The sequence below is a fragment of the Lotus japonicus genome, chromosome 4 (assembly GCF_012489685.1).
Source record: "Lotus japonicus ecotype B-129 chromosome 4, LjGifu_v1.2".
In the NCBI taxonomy this organism is placed as follows: Eukaryota; Viridiplantae; Streptophyta; class Magnoliopsida; order Fabales; family Fabaceae; genus Lotus; species Lotus japonicus.
In genome coordinates, this window is record NC_080044.1 from 67,162,788 (window position 1) to 67,183,149 (window position 20,362).

Sequence of the window (20,362 nt, forward strand, 5' to 3'; positions counted from 1 at the left end):
ACTACCTTTATCTTCTGGAGGGCTGTTGTCAAGTGTCAACAACAAATTCTCTTTCACACTCACCCTTCTGAATACACTTTGCATGATGTGTTTATTTTCCAACAAGTTAATTTAGTTTCTTAGCAATTAAGAGAATCTCTGAAGGAACATAAATAATCAAGCAAGTAGTGGTGTCAAATGCAAGAAGCAATTAAACAAACATATCGGCTGCCAAAAAGTAAAACTTTGTTCATAGAATTTCAAACAGGCTGCATCTTCACTCGGGTTTATTACATGAAGACATACAGAAATTTTACACCTTTTCAATTAAGGTTCTCAATACATCAATATATGAACAAGTTTTTAGGGAATGAATTCTAATGTACATGAAGGAGTACTCAACTCCGATGAAGTAATCAACTTTCCAGGCCAATGCACAACAAAACACAATCTATTATAATACAAGACATTAAGGGTGAGTTAGATTAAAAGAAAACTACCCTTGCTCCCAACAATGATCTGTTGACACTGAACTTGAAAAAAGTGCTAGAGATTATAGAAGAAAGTTATCCATCATATGGAAGATCACATCACAACCATCTGAATTCAACCAGTAGGTTTTCACCTGAAAGCAAAAACAAACAAATAAAAAAATAAGAAAAACAAGGAAGATCATGCTGAAGCTGCGGTCATTACCTAATATAAGTTTAGCTCAAAATAAGTAAATAATCATCAGATAATATCTTGTACTGTGCATTTTCTTTTGTATAATGAATGCCTGTTTGATCTAAAGATGGAGTTTTAAATAATAAGCAGAATGAAGAAAGCAGCTGATATTTTAGTCATCAAAAGGAATAGCATCATGCAAATTTTGCAGGAAAGCTACAACTTATAAACTTAACCTGGATTGTACTGTGAGCAACATATCGCTGTTTACTCTTTTGAAAGCTAACATCTACGCGCTCCCAAGGAACAATGGTGAGACCTCTTACCATCTCCTCTACATGAGAAAAAGCAAACACTCAGAATATATGGAATTCGACAAAGTTCAACTGAATCAGTCACTGAAATCCAAGGGAGGACATGAAAGAGCTACACAACCTACAGTAAGCAGCTAATCGTGTTTGCATGTACTATGTGGTGTAGTGTATGATGTATCACTATTATATTCTGGGGTCTAACTTAGTTGATTATAGAATTAGAATATAGCTCAATTAAATAATTGTAGAATGTATGCAATGAATACATTGATCATGGCCTGTTAAGGAGTTCAGACACAAAGAAGTTCCTCATAAAAATGTTACCAGATAGAGCAATGATAATTATACAGAATTTTACTCACAAACTACCAAGTGGCTTTATCTAGGTTAGCAAGCCCCAAATAAGTTATGGTGAGGGCAGTCATATTTAGACCCTGTCAATATACATGCCAATAAATGGCTTGAATCATTTCCTCACAAAGAATACCAAATTGCATCAATTTGGTATTCTTTGTGAGGGATAAATCACTCTCCTAGCTTCCATTTCAGAAGATTGGGGTTATTGGATGTGGCTTGTATTGTTAATTTTTCACATATGCTTGAAAGTTAAGAGGTTTATCTGTAGTTTCCTTGCTTAATGTATAGGGTACTATCTTTCCACAAGTATAATAACATATATATAATACTATGTCCACTCGTTCCACAAGTATCAAAAGACAGGAAAACAAGAGCTTTACATAACAAAACAGATAAAGCATTTTTTCAGGAAAATAAGAAAGAACCTTCAAAGTCAATTGTTTGGCCTCCAACATTAGAAGATTCTTTATTGGTAACAATGTCATCTGCAGTCCCACTCCCACCTTTGGCATGTACAATGTGCGGGTATTTCTCATCAATTATTAGAAGATTGGACTAGCATAAAAGAAGGAAAGTGAACTTACTCTCCGGAAATCATGTAAAGCATTAAGATTGTGTATCATCAGAAAGTTTATACCTTTGGAAGTTCACGTTGACGCCGAATTGATGAGGTACGCCATCCAACCATATCTTCAAGGTAAGTCAAGAAATATACAAAAACGGAATAGTTATCGCTCTATAAGTTTTATATGCATTGTTGTGACAATTTATGGTTTCTGCTATGTTAAGGCATGGGCCTGCATGGCTGACCATAAACTATGAATTATATAATAATAAAAACTGGGTGAATGATTTCAATATCATGCCTTCATTCCGTGCAATCCATGGAATGTAGAAATGATACTGAGGTTGGATAAATTTCCTTGGAGAGGAACTGATCCTGAGGTTGTGCCCTATGAAGCACAGGTTGCTTGCTAGTAGAAATGTCATAAGTAGAATTTCATGTATTGGAGGGGAGGGGGGGTCTAAGAATGTCTGTTCCTTGTTTGAAGTATTTTCAGTATTTTAGCTCTTCTTCTTATTTCCATTATGTATGTGTTGCTTGTATATGGGTTCAAGCACCCCTTGTGCTTGGTTTAAGTCATTTTGCTTATCAAAAACAAAAAATACACATGAAAGATGCATCTGCTCAAGCTTCAGTAAATTTGATAAACAAAAAAGGAAATTCAAAAGTCAAAATCTAGTTTAGAGAGGATACAATCAGAGTTTGCATTTGCATATGCTACACGACGCTTAAACGCACATAAGGCTGACCTGCACCATCATTAACAACTAAATTGACAGTAGATGCAGGAAATATTAATATCTAATGAAGTTAACTGACATAGTATACGAACATAAATTTTAAATCATCAGAATCATAAACCATTCGCAGGAGTAGTGGAGGCTTTCCACCATCATTGTCTGTAAGGAAGAGATGCTTCCCAGTTCTCCCTGCTATTAAATGTGCAGTTTGAGAGGCTCTTCTTTCAAGGAAAAGAAGACCACAAAGAAATGGAAGCTACAAGAACCAGAAAAGAAAAGGCAAGAAAAATATGTAAGGTTCCAGACTTCCAGTATATACACTTCTAGTCATAGATCCAATACATGAATCTATTAAAATATACTGATGAAACCTATCTCTGTGGCAGCTACAAACTGCATTAACAGAAAATGAAAAGGATGCTACCATTTTTCTCTCATACCGCAGATAGAATATAATTCCTTGTTTTCGGATATGTTCAAATGGTTCAGAAAGTTAATTCACTACAATATGGGAAAAAGTGGCAAACAAGAAGAACCAAAAGCCTTTGAAGGAAAAGCAAATTTCTGAAGTAAATAATTAATCTTCTGTTGATGGTTCTGGAATTATAAGGATAAAATCACTTTCACTGAAATGGTTTCAGGAACACAAAAAGGACACGAACTAAACATTCCATGGATTGCACTGTTTTTTCACTCACATCCCTCCTATATGCATTTACTTTTCAGCTAACAACATTGAAATGCTAAAGGATTTTAACTGATCTAGTGAGATTGAAAGAGAAACTAAGAAAATTTAGAGGACTGATCAAGTAATTAAGTGAGCCAGCCACAAAGCACTGATGAGTAATAAAGGGAAAAAGAAAAGAAGGCATATCCACAATGCTGAAGCTTAATACAAGACTGTTAAAACAAAACTCAAAGCTACCTGTTTATGTCCTCTTGAACCAAGATGTGGTGTTGCAACTGTTATAAAGTTCATTGGCTCTAAACCAGCTATTTTAGCTTCACAACTCTGTTTTTCAAGGCAATTCTTCACACATTCTGCCTTCTCATTCACTGTGGGAACTTCTTTCTGCTCTTCAAGTAGTCTCCCAATAGCATATCTTGCCACCAAGCCTCCCAAAGAATGTGCCACAAAGGAGATCTTCCGCAACCCCGGGTAGCGCCTAACAACAGACATCACCTACATAAACAAGAACTAAATTTAAAACTAGAAATCCAGATAAAACCATTACAACTTCAACAACAAAAAAACCCTTTTTCCCCACTGTAAGTTAAAATTTATCACATCACATCACATTCTGACTAGTAGTAGCAAAATACCTCTTGAGCTAGCCTCTCACCCATTGTATCAACACCATCAAAAGTCAACTTTGAAGAATTGCATTCACTGCCTGTCCATAATAATATCACAATCAACGACGTCGTTTAACAAATCATACACTCAAGAAGACAAAGTCAAGTAAATTTACGGTGAACGATAACTTGATCTGGAAGCTTCTCAAGAAACTGATCCGCAGCAAATTTCCAATCTGCAGGACTGAAATTGCACGCAGTTCATGAGTATTATATCTCAAATTGAAAATCCAAGCATAGTTGAAGAGTTACCTGCCAATGATGCCATTAACCATGATCACAAGGTGTTGAGGAAGAGGTTTGCCATCATGAACCAAGTGATGGTGGCGAGTCTCAATCTCCGCCTCTGCCTCTGGTTTGGAATTTGCGTTGGGATTCATGAAGCAGTTTACTCCGATACGGTGAAGTAGTTTCATTTTTCAATCAGATTTGTGCAGAGAATGGAAGTTGAAGCGATTGGAATGAACGATGAGGATCGTGAAGGCCAAAGCTGACACAGACAATTTCATCTTCTTCTTCTTCTGTCCACCATTAAAAAAATGCTCACGCTTTTGTATGTAGTGGATACTTTTTGGTTGCTTACAGTACAAGACAAGCGCTTTTTTATCACATTCTGTCTGCTGAAATATTCGAATGCTCGTATTTATTTATATCTGTACAAGTTCTGAGACATATTTGGTTGGCTATTTGCACATGAAGGTTTGTTTTGACTTTTGACCAATAGAAAGATTCTTCTTCTTCTTCTCCTTCTTCCCAGCCTAGTGGAGATGAATAGATCAACCTAGTGAACAAAAGCCCAATGGGTTTATGTCTATCTGACATACTCCACTTAGGTATTACAATTTATATGGGCCGTGCTAATCTACAATGGAATTTAGATAAAAAAAAATGAAGATACATCATTTACTACGATTTATTTGTTTCTAAACATTTATTTATAGACAAATGTTAGTTATTAGTATTAGTAATGTTAGTAAATTAATCATTCCAGGGTACAAACCTTGATTCTTACTATTTCATTTTAATTTTTTTGGTCACATATTTCAATTTAATTTAAGCGCAGATTCGTGTATATCAAAAATTTTAGAACATGGGCAACATTTATAGTTTGTAGTGATTTTTTAGGTTTGCGGTTTGTATTGGTAAAAAATTGCAACGATCCTCAAATGATGCTAGTGCCACAAATTTTTCAGTGTACATGAATCTTTTTCATTTTAGTTTCACCAATTTTTATTCATATGTCTTTCCTTTTTTTTATTACATTATTTACCATATTTTCCGTTTCTTTTTTTTTTCACTCATTCCAAATGGATGAAAATATAGGGTAGGAAAAAACTACTCGGATATTCAAGACATTGTACGTGGTTCAAAATATTAGTGAGAACAAAGAAAAAGAGAAGAGATACGTCGTACGCGTTATAATCAATTTAGTCACTCATTTTGTGATAAATCTATTGTTGAGTAAAGTCTCATATTAATTAAAGATATAATTAAGATAAATCTTAAATATAGAGAAATAATCAAGAGTAGAGTTAGACCTCTTATTTATCCACACAAATATTGTTTTCTTCCATTTATTGCTTCAACTTTGTTTGTTATTGTCAAGAGCTCTTATACAAAGACATACACCGATACACTTGTGGTTTGACACGCATTCAAGTTGTGACGGATTTAGAATATTTAAGTTGTGGAGACGATAAACAAACATATACATATAAACTGGTAGTATTAACATATAAATGTTTCTTATGGAAAATAATACATAAAATACATATAAAAACATTGAGACAACATTAAAAACTTTAATTGTTGGGGCAGTTGCACATAAGGACTCTAAAGTAATCTCCACAAAACTACTTTTTAATAGTTAAAAACCGTATGTACCGGATCCAATAGTGCATGAACCCTCATCATTTTCATATTGTTAATTGGTTACTATCTAATTTCAGACTTTAGTCTCGTGACAGGTGGTCATTGTCTCTAGAACATACAAATAATGGTGGGCACCAACATCAATCCAACAATAATATGGACAAGAGAGAACTCACGGGCACAACAGAGGCCTAACTCACGGGAAAACCTTCAAATTCAATCATCGATCACAGAGCATAAGCTCTGTTAATTCCAACCCACAATCTGTTACATTTTGTTTTTGGAGGTATTAGTATTAAAATATCAATCACTCACCAACCACATGTTGCTAAACTAACTACACCTATAAATTAAGGCACAGAACAGAGCACATCAAATTTCAGTGCCACAAAATGAGAGCCCATTTGATCCTCTTCTTGTTCCTTCTTGTCTTAGCCAATCCACAATCCGCTTCTTCAGTTCCTCAAACACATAACCAACTGACCCCAAAGAAAATACCTGACAATGAAACCATATACAAGGTCTCAAAACAGCTATGTTGGGGCTGCATTGGTGAATCACTAGAGTTTTTATTCAGGCACAACATGGTGAGAGCAGCCAAATGGGAATCTCCACTGATGTGGGACTTCCAGCTCCAGAGCTACGCGCGGTGGTGGGCCGGTCAGAGAAAACCAGATTGCAAGGTGGAGCACTCTTTCCCGGAGAATGATTTTAAGCTAGGAGAGAACATATTCTGGGGCAGCGGCTCCGCGTGGACGCCGACGGATGCGGTGAAAGCTTGGGCTGATGAAGAGAAATATTATACCTATGCCACTAACACATGTGAAGAGGGTCAAATGTGTGGGCATTACACTCAGATTGTGTGGAAGAACACCAAGAGAGTTGGGTGTGCAAGAGTTGTGTGTGATGATGGAGATGTGTTCATGACTTGTAATTATGACCCTGTGGGCAATTATGTTGGAGAACGCCCATATTGAATTGCTGAAATTAAATGAATGTAGATGTGATTCCTTGTGACACTTTTAACATACACATACATGAATGTGTATGTCTCAAATGTGTCGCCAGAAATTATGCATGTCTATATATAAGCTCATTAAATTATTACAACATATGTGTACATTCATATGTATAAGTAGCTAAGCTAGATAGAAATTAGTGTTAAATAGCATATCTATAGTGGGATGCATACCGTGGATTTAATTTGTCTGTGGGAACTGAGACAATTATTGGCAGAATTGGCTTCTATCACACAAAGAAGCAATGTCAAGAAAAAAGAAAGAAGATAAAAGAGAAGAGGAAATGGGAAGTACTAGAGTTTATATTGTGAACGAATGATTTAGTTAAAAGGTAAAAGGGTTGTCTAAATGACACATGAGAAAGTTTTGGTTAAATAACTCATCATCCAATTATATTGAAGATAAGTGAGTTGAAATTTCTATATTTTATTTATTAATTTATTTTCAAATCACTTATCTCCAATGTGATTGCATGATGAGTTATTTAACCCAAACTTTCTCATTGTCATTAATTTAAACAACCAAATTACTTTAAATACTCTAAGATAACTCAAATATTACTAGGATTATTCCTGTGCGATGCACGGAGGGTTTATTTTAACATCTGTTTATAATAACTTAAACATTTTACATAGTTGTACTCGTTTTTTATGTTGTATTTACTACTATACAAGTGCATGTTTATACGAAAAAGCAAGAAAAAATTAGTACACACAACCCTCCTGTTTCGGCTTACCTATTTGAGAGGTTCATGCCCAATTAATGTGTTGACAAAAAGGGTTGATAAAATGCACTCTTTAAGGCGCATTTAAATGTTAAAATCCAAAGATGAATTGCCCCTTCTGATCCACCATCAATTGTTTTTACTGCATATATAAAATGAAACCCTGTCAAAAAAAAAAATATACATATATAAAACAGTTTTTTCTACACATGCTGAGATGTGAAATGAAATAGTGAAATACACAAGACATGGGATCATGCTCTGTTTTCATGTCCTCATTCCAGAAACTGTTTAGATGTAGACTAAATAAAAATTAGTATAAGTGTTATAGGGATATACTCTTTTCAATTCCACCCAGTGCAAATAATCGGACGCTACTAATATTACACTTTTTTTTTTCTGATTTGTTCTTTGGTGGGAGATAGTATCTTGAGAAAAAAAATGAACAACCTTATAAAAAATTGATAAGTAACTCAATTACGAGTTAATGAAATGTAGTAACAAATTTTGAAAACAATACTTCCATGGCTTATTGGATCTGCTCATCTAAGAGAAAAATCTGAACAAACTTCTGTGGGTGCTTTTATCCACAGTTGAACAGCAAACACCTACTTGTACATAGATAACATTAAAATGCAGAAAGACTTAACAACATAATAACACAAGTTCATGGACATCATATATTTGACATTATCAAAGCTTCGACAATGGAAATACAACAGCAAACATAGGAACCAGGCAAGTAGTGATATAATAAAGAGATACACAACTATGCTTAAGAAAGACACTTGGTAGCTAGAGCTTTCCCACATAGGCATGGCCTAAGCGACGCTAATCAGTGGCGAATAACAACCACTTTGAATGTGTCATTCTGTGGGAGTTTCTAGAAATGCAGTTGATAATTTAAGTTGAAGCCCTGCATAATTGGTACCACCCAACACCCATCATACACTTTCGAACCATCTTCCGATCCCAAATGAGTTGTCATTCCTGATTAGTTATATTAGGTAATCTCATGTTTATCGTTGGGGGCGGTGGTCAAGGTAATCAAACACAACTGATGCAGGTATCAGCTACAAATCAAAGAGAACAGTGTTGGAAAGATCTGTTTTTAATTTTAAGCAAGATTAAAATTTTGAAAAGAGATAGATATAGATTACCAGTGGTTGATTACCCCGACATAATGGTGAGGAGAGGTATGCAGTCCACAAAAATACTTCATTCTGAGGAGGTGCTTGATTAAATTCTAGATAATCAACTTCCACAACATCATGATGAAATATGCGGACATCGAAGTTGGTTCCTTGAACAAAACTGAACAGTATGAAGGAAGTGCCAAACAACTATGTGTTTCATGTATAGTTTCAAATCCTCCTTCAAAACGCACTTCATTTGGCTCAACCCTCACTTCAACATGGTAAGTATTTCCATTAGGGTCCGAAAGTACAACCTCGGCAGCATCTAGAACATGTGGGTGGTTCCTTATAAACCGCCTTGGAACAACCATATAGTCCTGAAAAATAGACAACAATGTCATGTGAATAAGAAAAGGAAATGGACATAGCTCTCTTTGCTGTTTTACCTGCTGAATAAGGAGGTCATGTGTATCTCATAATTGAATAGAGTGCTAATTGATTACAAACTCTTTGACACTAACCTGAGTTTCTGTTAGATAGCTTGCCATATGAGCAGTCCAATTGGTTAGTCACATCTGTAAACAACCAAAAATGAGACATTTTATGAGATTCATCAGCATCTTTGCCATGTCTTCGAAAGTCTTCAACAGATACAAAGAGAGATTGCTTCAGATATGTAACAATGGAGTGAGAAAACAGAAACATACCACTTAATGTTGAATCCATACTTTTGCTAGTTTCCACAGCAGATTGGATAGAGTTGGGACCTGCTGGTTGTAAAGTTGGATGATGCCTACAATGACATTGTCATGGAATTGTGTAACTAACCACCAGAGGTGATGAATAAACTTCTGATGAAGAATTTTATTGTATTTTATGGGTGAAGAAACACAAAAAAACACTAATTTAGTTGTATATTTCCCTAGCTGGCAATCAGAACGGTACAGTAGTAGTACTTAGCTGACAAATATTACAATATTTCAAGTGTACATGTACATGCAAATAAGAAAGATTGATAGTACAACTCATTAAATGCACAAGGTAGGATATAGTAGCTGATATAATAGGGGAGTACATGATACTCAGAAAGAACATCTCCTCATCAAACATATCAAGCTTCTTTTTATTTTATATAATTAAAAACTCCATAACTTCAACCTTGTGATTACAGAATAGATAAAGGGACCATTATATGGATATTTTTAGCATTTATTTGATTTGTTAAATTAAAGGCAGCCCACAAAGAGACTATCTTAACTTGATCAAAATTATCTACCATACATTTATAATTAGGTCCTTGTATTTTATTGGCATTTAATTGTATACATGTATACATTTTATACTTAGAAATACTTAGCGTCTATTTTCACTATCCTAATTTCTTACACATTGTAACTGTCATAGAGTCTCTTATATTTCAGGCCCAATCTAACCACTCAAAACATACATCCAATAGGCAGATTCAGGATTAAGCGAATGGGGCGGAGACATCAAACAATATAGGAAGAGAATATCATGTGATGTTAGATGTCTTTCAATAGGAAGAGGGAGAATGCTCACCACTGGATCTGGTGCATCACTTTCCTTGCACATTATCCATGGAACCACAGTCCCTATGTTAACAACCAATTTTGCAGCACAACTCACATAACTTTGGCCAGCAGATCCAAGTAGCTTACTCTGTTTCCCATACTCATTCTCAATCTGAAACAAATCAAATCGAAAAATTAAAACTATAAGCATAATTTTGGCCAGCCCCATATAGAAGTAGAGATCGAATATTACCTTGCAATAATAGCAATGACCTGATGAAAAGAAATGATTCAAATTTGTCCTCCAACCTACTGCTTCAAGTTATTTCCCCTGCCAAGAAAAGGAGACATAATAGCACGATATACACCGTTACAATAATAAAAAATAAGAACCCTATATGGAAAAAAAAGCAGGTTAAAAGAGCAAGTGAGTCATATTTAATTTTGATATAAGAACAAAACCATAACATTATCTATCTCGCCCAACATGTATAATTCAGCAAAAGTTGTAATGGTGTTCCATATCAATTCACCCATAACAAATCTTACCATTAAACTTATGTTGTTGTTCATGAGCACTTGTTGATGTTAGCTCTAATTTTGATAGTTGTAAACTTTCAGCATAAAGTTCATCAGCCAACCTCCCCTCCATTTGCAATGCAGAAAAGTTATCAAAACTAAATAGCCAAAGAATTATAGTTAGTTATGTTAGCCTAGGCATACTGAAAAGTCATCACATTTATTACAACTTCAACAATTTTTCTCCCTAAACCACAAAATAAGTGCAAATTCATAACACTTATAAATTCCACTCCAGTTTTATGCAAATCAATTTAATCAAACAGAAATAAAATGAAATTGCAGCCTGTTTGGAGGCAAGTTTCTCCCATAAGCTTTTGATCCAAATTGTTGTCCATTCAGAGCAGAAAACATTGCTGGTTGAAAGAGGATGTACCAGAATACTGCCAGACAATGCTTTATTTAGTTATATTTTCTATGATTCAAACACTATAGTTCACCAAAAAAATTGGCAGCATTGAGAGGTTGCCTAGCAGATGCAGAACCAATTTTTTGTGATGTTGATGATATTATTAGGACGCAAAATACTACAGCTAATTAGACCTTATTTCCACACTCTTGACCTCCATAGAACTATATCCCTGGCCCTCTCTTAAAATTTCATCAAAGCAATATTCAACATGCCAATGATGCAAATGATGCCAATTTATTCAAAACACTGTTAAATAAAATGGCAGATGAATTAATGTGCGGACAAAAGCTTTGAAAGTGACTATAAAAAACTATCATCTGCTCATATGATCAAGGAAGACCACCAAAGAAAATAGCTATACCATAAATAGAAACAGATAGTAGGAAACACCTTCTGAATCCTCTCAATGCAACCCTGATGAAGCAGCGCCACCTTCAGCGGTAGTGAGTGATTCAACTTTTACTACCTGTTCATAATACATATTAGAATCACAGATCCCTTAGGCAATGCACCAATCATAGTTTTAGGTAATATCTATACTCCATAGTGAAAAGTGAGCTTTTGCAATCAAAATTGAAATCATAATTTACTTGACCAACTTTAGTTCTAAGAAAATCTCTCGTTACCTTTGGCGGAGGAGGAGAGGGAGGACATACTGTTGAAGCTGATTTTCTCTTCTCAACAGACTGGTACCAACATTCCATCATCTACATTTGGTCACAAAGTTTGATTTAATGACTATGCTCCTTATTCATATGTACATAAAGCATACAAATTTAACATTTTATGAAGTATATATTATATAATGAGAACCAGAACAGAAAATTAATTAACTTCTTTAGCATCTACTGAATTAAAGGTTAAATCCCTTCAACGATCTCTGCTATTTCTGAAAAAATTAAATTTTCCCTAGCACTTGGCCAACACATTTGTGTACATTTTCATCAGGGATTCAGGGTCAAAACAATTTGGTCAGCTCCCACAAACAGCATGGAGCATAACATAACAGCTGAAACCATTGACTACACCCCTCAGATTCAAGTCACTATCTCCCTCGTTTGGCAAATTAGCAAGAAAAAAATATTGATTGAAAGCATATTAATTGGGAAAATATGTATAAATAGCGGTGAAGACAGAATTCATAACAAAGAAGGTGAAATCAAAAGGTTCCTGACCAGAATAAGCGAAAGTGACAGTGCTGGAAAAAAATCAAAACCCCCAAAGCCAGAACAATCCTACCTGCAAAGAGTGACAGAGTCATCGAATCTGGATGAACAGACAATGGATGAAGAACCAAGCAACAATGGGTTCAATTTAAAAGCACTAAAAGGCTATGTATATAGGTAATATATAGAACATAGAATAGAGAATAGGAAATTCAATAGTATTGGGAGTGTATCAAATCAACCAACCAGTAAAGAAGTATGGAGAGCTGGCTTTCTGATCTAGAGTTTAGGCACATATCCTGGAAAGCAGAATCCACAACTGGATTTTGAAATAGGGCGTAGGTCATAGAGATAGACGAACGATGGGGGATTGAATTGTGCAGGGATGCTCACGGGACTGTAAAATCAAAAGAGGGATTAATAGATTACAGAGTATAGGGTATAGTTTAGGAACCTGTAAGAGGCGTCGTACAACTCTGGAAATTGTAGGTTGGAAGTACCTCAAGAGTGTAGCATAGGTAGAGGATAGGAAGAAAAAGGGAGATGAAGGGTTTGGATGCTCCATGAACAACGACCAGTAAAACATACATAGCTTCAGAGGATAGGAAGAAAAAGGCAGAGAATGATCTGGTTATTGATATAACAACTCAGAAGAATGATGAAGTAGGTTTCAGCTAGCATATAAGAAACGTGGAAAAGTGACAAAAAGGTTAAGCCCAGACAACTCAATAGGCCCAACAAACCTTCACTTGATAACAAAAAAAAAAGATGGCCATGAACCGTGCAACGGGATTTTGAAATTTAAGTTAGTAGATTAGATACTCTAAGATAGGATAAAGATTACTCTAAAATATGATAATTAAAAATATTATGAAATATATTTTTCACATTCCAACACACTATAATTAGCACAATACTAAAATATTGCAAAACAAAGCATGTTTGCCTACAAAATCCAACTCACCAACAAAATAATATAACAGAAAGAAATACGTATATACAAACACAAAAAAGTCTTCTCCATCAGATTTGATGTCAAGAGTCAAGACTACACCTCTGGCTATTTTTCATAATTCATTACTCAGTTTCTTTTTATGGCTCAACTGGCTCTGCTAGATCTTCTGTGAGGGAGATCATAGAAAGCACAAGCGGCTCAGCCGTAGGAAACTTCAGTCATATAATTGAAACCAAAATGGAAGAGAATGAAAAAGGGTAATTAAGAGGATATATGAGTGAAAACAAAGAGTTTAATTTTGATGCACCCACGGTGTAAAGTTTTTTTACACCGTCAACCAATAAGATTTCAAGGATGTGACATGTCAATTAAATAAATTAAATGAAAAGAGAGATTTTCTCACATCCTTGAAATCCGATTGGTTGATGGTGTAAAAAAACTTTACACCGTCGGTGCATCAAACTTTTTCTCGAAAACAAATAATGAAAGGTTTCTTTTGGGTTAAGTATCACATTAACTAGAGATATACCTGAAATAACCCTTATATGAGAGAAGATAATCTTCACCTATTAAACTAGTTAGTTAAAAAAAAAACCCTATTCAAATAGTTGTTAGATTAACAGGGCCGTGTATAGACATTTTGGGGCCTAAGGCGAAAATGTTAAAGGGGTCTTTTTTATATAATATTTTTTTAAAAAAAAACTTAGTATATTATATAAAATATAATTTTTTATATTAATCTTCTAGCTTTTTGAGTTGCAAAATCATTTATCAGAGTTTTATAATCAAGTAATTCTAACATTTCGCTTTCCATAGATAAAAGAGCTAAACCATTCAATCTTTCAGGTAAAGACTCAAAATATATAAAATTCAAATAAAATACTAAAGAAATATAAATAAACTAAACACTAAAGCCTAAAATATATTTCAGAAAAGAATTATTGATGAGAAGAAGTAGAACAATAGAACCTGAAAACGTGCAGACAGTGAAATAAATCGTTCCACCAATCACCACATGCAGTTTGTAAGCTTTTAGAATTTAGAAGATCAATTGGTTCCAAGCCAAAACCTTCAAGAGAATAGAGAGGAAGGAAAGGAGATGAGGAGAATTTTTTTTTGTCAACCAAGAGGAGTAGCAGAACGTCTTGTTGTCTAAACCCGGGAGAGATTGAAAGATTGAAATAAATTAGGGATAAAAGAAATTTATTTTTTGGGATAAATAAATATTTTAAATTATATTAATTATATTGAATAGTTTTAAAAGAGATGATATTGATGTAACTTATTTTCAAAAAAAAATACTGCTCATCTGATTGGCTAACTTTTAGGGAAGATGAATGATTCTTATTCATTTTGTTTTGATCCACTATGAGTATTTATTTCTGGTAGATATTTCCAAAAAATCTTATATATAATCAATCATGAATCTGTTCGTAATCCGGAAGGCAGGTGGATTGTGGGCTTCATGGCAGGGTGTAATGGTGGTGACTCGCTTGTGGCAGAAGTGACGGCTTTGAGGATGGGTCTCTCTCTCTTATGGGACACTGGAATTCGTAGTGTTGTGTGTGAAGTTGATTGCCTGGAGATTGTTGAGGTGATTCGGGATGATGTGTTTCACTTCCATGCCTTAGCATCAGACTTTCTGGAGATTAAGCAGCTCCTTCAGCGTCCGTGGAGTGTTCAGCTCCAGCATGCTTCCCGCAGTGCCAATGAAGTGGCGGATTGCTTAGCCGGTTTAGGTCTGTCTCAGCAGTGTGACTTTCTTCGATTAGAGGACCCCCCTCCTTAGCTTGATCCCATCTTAGCTCGGGATCTGTTAGCTTTGTAGTCTTTCTTTTGTCGTTTAACATTCCGATGTACCAAAAAAAAAAAATCATGAATCTGTTTGTAATTCCAACGTTTCTATTCTTTTACTTTTTTGCGGTTATACTTGCCTCACCCTCACTATTCAGCCGTTGGGTCATGTACTCATGTTTAAAAAAAAAATTGAGACTAGAATTTTTTTTTGGGCCTTAGGCGGCCGCCTTTTTGTCACAAAGGGCTCCACGGCCCTGTGGATTAAGTTAAGTCTCTTAAATTCTACTATGGTTTCAGTAACATGCATACCATGAATCTATTTAATGGAATCACTAACTGATATTAGTTCATACACATTCCACAGTCTTCAAATGTCAATATATAAGGCCTCTCGATCAAATTTTAATAATTTGGGACAATAATTCAAAGTAACAAAAAGTTACAAGGGAATCATTAGGTGGGGGGATCTGTTGCATGAAATTAATTGGGCTTGAGTCATGTGATTGAAAAAGAAATTTATCCTCCCATGTGAAAAAGTATCTGATTGTCAAATCTCAAATGTGCCAGCTCGAGTTGTATGTGTATGCAAGCAGTTATGGACTTTACTCAAATCGCCCCATTTTTTAAATACCTTATCTTATCCCGAGGCTTGTTTTTAATTATAAGCTTAGTTTAGTTTGTTTACAACTGATCAATTTATCAAACATTAGATACTTTTTATGTTCATTTTAGATTTTTACTCACTTTCTTTATTTATCTCTACATTCTTTTTCAGGAACTTTGATTCTTTGATAAAAAAAAAATGTTGTTGTTTGTGTTTAGCTTTTGATTAATGTTTCTGCTTTTTATTTGTAGGAGTGACAACTGTGTTGTTGATTTTTTGGCAATAAACGTCGCCATTTATCTGGATTTATTAAGGTGGAGGAAGTTTTGCCGAAACTCCTTTTTTATATTGGCATCTAGGGCAGACCAAACAAAACAGAATCGGCCCAAACCAACCGGCTCGAAGGCCTTTTTTGCTCCATCGGGTTGGTTCGGGTCGTTGACGGGTTGAACGGGTGAGGTTTTTCGGTTCTGGTGGTTTATTTCAGTCGGTTTCGATTTGGGCCGCCAACCGAACCAGGTCTAAACAAATAAATAAAAAATGCCCTAGCCCATTCCAACCCAACTAAAATTATTCTTGTAAAAAAGAAAACTAAGCCCCAAATACACTCAACCTCCCTCAACTAAAAAACCCTAAATCTCTCTATCATCTTCTTCATTCTCTCACTGTAAGACCTGGATTTTCAGAACAAGTTAATTTCCGACTCACGCGTAGAATCAGTGTAAGCGTGACAGGAGTTTGATATTTGAGAAAGATTAATGAAGAAGAAAGTTCAGGAATTGCTTGAGAAATGTTGCGTAGTCATTTTAGGAATTAGAGCGAGTCGTCTGCACACCCGCCTTATGGCAAGCGTGTCCAGAATAGGCTAATTTCGCTTTAGAGCAACGTTTTAAGTGAGATTTCGAATCCTTGGAAAATTTAAAGATTTTCTTTATTTTTCCTTCGACCAGCGTTTCATTTCGGAACTCTAGACTGTACGAACGATAGTATTCACTTTTCGGAAGTCCGACGACACTAATTTCCTTGCTTCGAAACCCTAGATTCGAGCGATGGATGAAGACTTTTTCTATTCGGGACTTCTAACGAAGTTTCCGTCCGCGTTGCCAGATTTGTTTCGACATTTCCAATCTTTCTTCAGAAGGAAGTTTTGTTGTCTGAGCATCACAGCAAAAAGTAGTTTTACGGGACAGATTAACTTACACCGCCTTTGGGATTTTAGATATCGTTTTTCCCAAATCATAGATAATTGTTTTGAGTTCTGGAATTCTGACGCCAGAATCTCTCTTAGAATTCCTCGGTGGACGTGCTGCAAAAATCGGAATCGCGAAATTTTCATTTTCCCGCGATTTCACCTGCCTATAAATAGCTCGAAAAAGCAAAATCTCTTCATTCTCACCCATTCAAGGCCGCGAGCAAGGAGAGAGGAGGAGAGGAGAAATTTTCGCGAAAACTTGACCAATCTTCGTGCAGTTCGTCCCTACTTCTAGGTATTGAGGTAACTAGCATGAATCCTACCTCTGTTTACTGTTTCTGTTGCGTTTCTGAAGTCGTTTCTGTGCTCACAGTTTTGAGCTTTTTCTAAAATTGTCCGATTTCCTTGATTTCTTGGTTGGGTTATGCTCCTTATGTTCCCATGAGTCTAAAACCTCTGTCAGTAATCGCCGATTGCGATTCAGTTGTCCAAGATTTGAAAAATTGATTCAAAACCCCATTAGTCGCACATTTCGAAACTTTATTGTCGAAAAGCTGTAATCTGACTTCGTGCCTTTAGGATTTGTTGTCACGGATGTCATGAGGACCAATGCTGTCAAATTTGTTTCCCGAACTGATAACTTTGAAGTTTTGAGCCTTTATTTTGGACCAAAATGCCCCTGGATAGTCGTATTTCGACCCGATTGTCCGAAAATTGTTCCGACAATTTCTTTGCCTTAGTTTTACCCTAAAACTACCTTGTGAATTGATTTAGATCGAAGAAAAAGTTCGAAAACCCTATTTTCCATAGTGGCCGAAACCTAATTGCTTGGGTACCGTGTCCAAAAATAATTTTTGGGTCTCTATGACCTGAGCCATTGCGTAGCTCTTTCAATTGTCGAAATTTTGGCGCCGGTTTCGTGTCATTCTGAGTTCTGTAGCTCGAGTTATGCTCGTTTTAGCGAACGAAGTCTCCGTTGTCAATTTGTGCCTAAATAGGAACTCTGAAGCTTTAGAGGCTTTCTTTACGATTTCGATTAGTATTAGTAGATCGTGTTGCTCCTAGTGAAGCTTGTGTTGATGATTGTGTTTTCTTTGTTCTAGGTTCGCAATTTCCATGCCCAACTTCTACTCACGAAGGTAAAGGTAACTCGGTTTTAGAGCGTCTTTGAGTCTTGCATGCTTTTATCGCACTGCCTGTGTTTGAGATGAAGATGTTTATATTGATTGGCAGATGATTATGATTATTATGCTGAATTTGGAAAATGTTTTCTGAGAGGCTTCGGTCGTTTACTGGTTTCTGTCGTTACTGCTTCCTAGTGGATGGAACATGTGGTTACTTTGGATTGGTCCTTGGGTGGGCTCTGTTATTGTCTGACTTGGCATATAGGGCTTGAGTCAAGTGGCGATGAGGAGGTGTGTCCTATCATTGTCCCATCTTGCGAGGTGCTAAGTGGCGATCAGGAGGTGTGTCCTATGATTGTCCCGTCTTGTGTGACGTTAAGTGGCGATTAGGAGGTGTGTCCTATGATTGTCCCGTCATGTATGACGTTATAAGTGGCGATGAGGAGGTGTGTCCTATCATTGTCCCGTCTTGAGAGACGATATTGATCGATCCATTTTGTTAGCAGCATATAGTTGCATTATAGGGAACTAACACCTGACCCTATGTTGTTGGATTTTCGTATTGGTTTATTGATATCTGATTTGATGTTACATTGTTGAGGTTATTATTATCTGAGTCCGATTTATGTTTAAGTTGTTGATATATGAGTTGAGTTATGTTGCTAGTTATTTACCATGCCAGGTAATTAAATTCGAACAGCATGATTTTTCTCTTTTATACATGGTAATTGCATGGAGTTAACCCTTTCTATTTGCTACTTGTTGTTTGGGCGCTTAACGCTATTAGGCGATGGAGATCCTTCCGCCGAGGCATAGCTACTCGAGTTGGAGATCGAGTTGTAAGCGGTGGAGTAGAGGTATGAGAAGCAGCTTTGCTTCTCTTCTTGTGGATTATGTTGGAGTCTCTTTTACTTTATGAGAACTCTGTTATTAAAGTCTTGCTTCCGCCACTGTTAAAGTGCGCATGTTTATTCTGAACCTTACTTATGGTATTGTAAACTATTATTACTGTATATCGGGAAACAAGTTATCTAAATAAAGTTATGGTATGTTTCCAACCTTTTAGCCGAAGTGTTTAGTTGTTTTACAGAAAAAAAATTCCCTTGGTTTTTAGGGATTGCAGATTGGTCCTTAGACTTTGTTAGGTTACTAATGTGACTCCTCAGTTGAGAAATTGGGGTGTTACACTCACAGTCGCCACCACTCTCCATCTTCCTAGCTCTCTCACAGCCACCAGCCCGCCACCACTTCATCTTCCTCTCTCACAGTGGCCAGCCCACCACCGCTCCATCTCCTTCTCTCACAGTCGCTCCTCATTTTCCTACTAAGGTCGTTTGTATCACCGCGCAACCAAGAAACACGGCGATCTCGATCATGCTACCGCTGAGATCTTCGTCGTTGTCGTCGTTGAGGGAGATCGAAGATAAATGTTGGAAGATCGAAGATCGAAGATGGAAGGATCGAAGGTTCCAGGGTTTTATTTCCCCTATGTTTTGTAATGATTTGGTCTCTGTTGGCCTGGATTTGATCTTGATTTTGTATGAATTTGATTTCTTTTGGTATAAATTTGGACTCCTTCCTCTTCCTCTCAACTTTTTTCTCAAAATTTTCTTATGGGTCTGCAACGTGCAAACCGCCAGAACCGACCCGACGAATCTGAAAGCTTGTGTCGGACGGTGGCGGATTTGTAGTTTTGGCCATTTTCACCCGATCAAAACCGTGTTTTGGGCCCGAACCCGCTCGAATCCGACCGCTGGACAACCTTATTGGCTTCTATGTCTTTCCTTCAATATGATTTTAGTCATCTTTCAAAAAAATCATCACATGTCTTACTTATATATCTTATTTTCTTATCTTTTCTCAAGGACTTAGACTGTGTTTGATTTTCAGTTTGGCGGTCCGTTTGGGACATTAAAATTTGAGATCACACATTCTCATGTCTCAAACATGAAAGAGGTTAGGGAATTGTTATTCAGACCCCCCGACAACTATTTAGACCCCTTAAAAAGTGAAAAAATACTAAATTACCTTTAATGAAAAAAAATAAAAAAATCCTCACCCCACTCCTTACACTCTCTCTCCTCTCTCCTCTCTCCTTACCTCTTTCCTATTTCTTCCACCTACCACCACCACCACCACCCACCTCCACCACCACCACCCACCTCCACCACCACCACCACCCACCATCTCCGCCACCACCACCGCCACCGCCACCACCGCGGCCGTCGCCACCACCACCACCACCACCACAACCTCCATCTTATGTCATTTTT

At 36.3% G+C, this 20,362-nt stretch overlaps 2 protein-coding genes and 2 long non-coding RNA genes across 4 annotated transcripts; 2 read left to right on the plus strand and 2 right to left on the minus strand.

The window, feature by feature from the left end:
* Nucleotides 1-208: 208 nt before the first annotated feature.
* Nucleotides 209-4,393, minus strand: LOC130716200 (lipid droplet phospholipase 1-like). The gene is made up of 10 exons (XM_057566400.1): nucleotides 4,230-4,393; nucleotides 4,094-4,161; nucleotides 3,945-4,015; nucleotides 3,547-3,804; nucleotides 2,714-2,877; nucleotides 2,575-2,630; nucleotides 1,954-2,006; nucleotides 1,742-1,871; nucleotides 882-979; nucleotides 209-604 (listed from the first exon to the last, which is right to left on the minus strand). Exons 1-10 carry the CDS (start codon nucleotides 4,391-4,393, stop codon nucleotides 533-535), a joined length of 1,134 nt encoding a protein of 377 aa, XP_057422383.1. The 3' UTR covers nucleotides 209-532.
* Nucleotides 2,778-4,704, plus strand: LOC130716201 (uncharacterized). Its single transcript, XR_009011893.1, has 2 exons — nucleotides 2,778-2,913; nucleotides 4,160-4,704. It is a non-coding gene; the product is annotated as an uncharacterized LOC130716201 (long non-coding RNA).
* Nucleotides 4,705-6,040: 1,336 nt separating this feature from the next.
* Nucleotides 6,041-6,959, plus strand: LOC130710906 (pathogenesis-related protein PR-1-like). Its single transcript, XM_057560293.1, has one exon. It carries the CDS (start codon nucleotides 6,242-6,244, stop codon nucleotides 6,824-6,826), a length of 585 nt encoding a protein of 194 aa, XP_057416276.1. The 5' UTR covers nucleotides 6,041-6,241; the 3' UTR covers nucleotides 6,827-6,959.
* A 3,987-nt stretch (nucleotides 6,960-10,946) lies between these two features.
* On the minus strand, nucleotides 10,947-13,078 carry LOC130710907 (uncharacterized). Its single transcript, XR_009010500.1, has 6 exons — nucleotides 12,918-13,078; nucleotides 12,664-12,814; nucleotides 12,427-12,490; nucleotides 11,878-11,958; nucleotides 11,642-11,717; nucleotides 10,947-11,222 (listed from the first exon to the last, which is right to left on the minus strand). It is a non-coding gene; the product is annotated as an uncharacterized LOC130710907 (long non-coding RNA).
* Nucleotides 13,079-20,362: the final 7,284 nt, after the last annotated feature.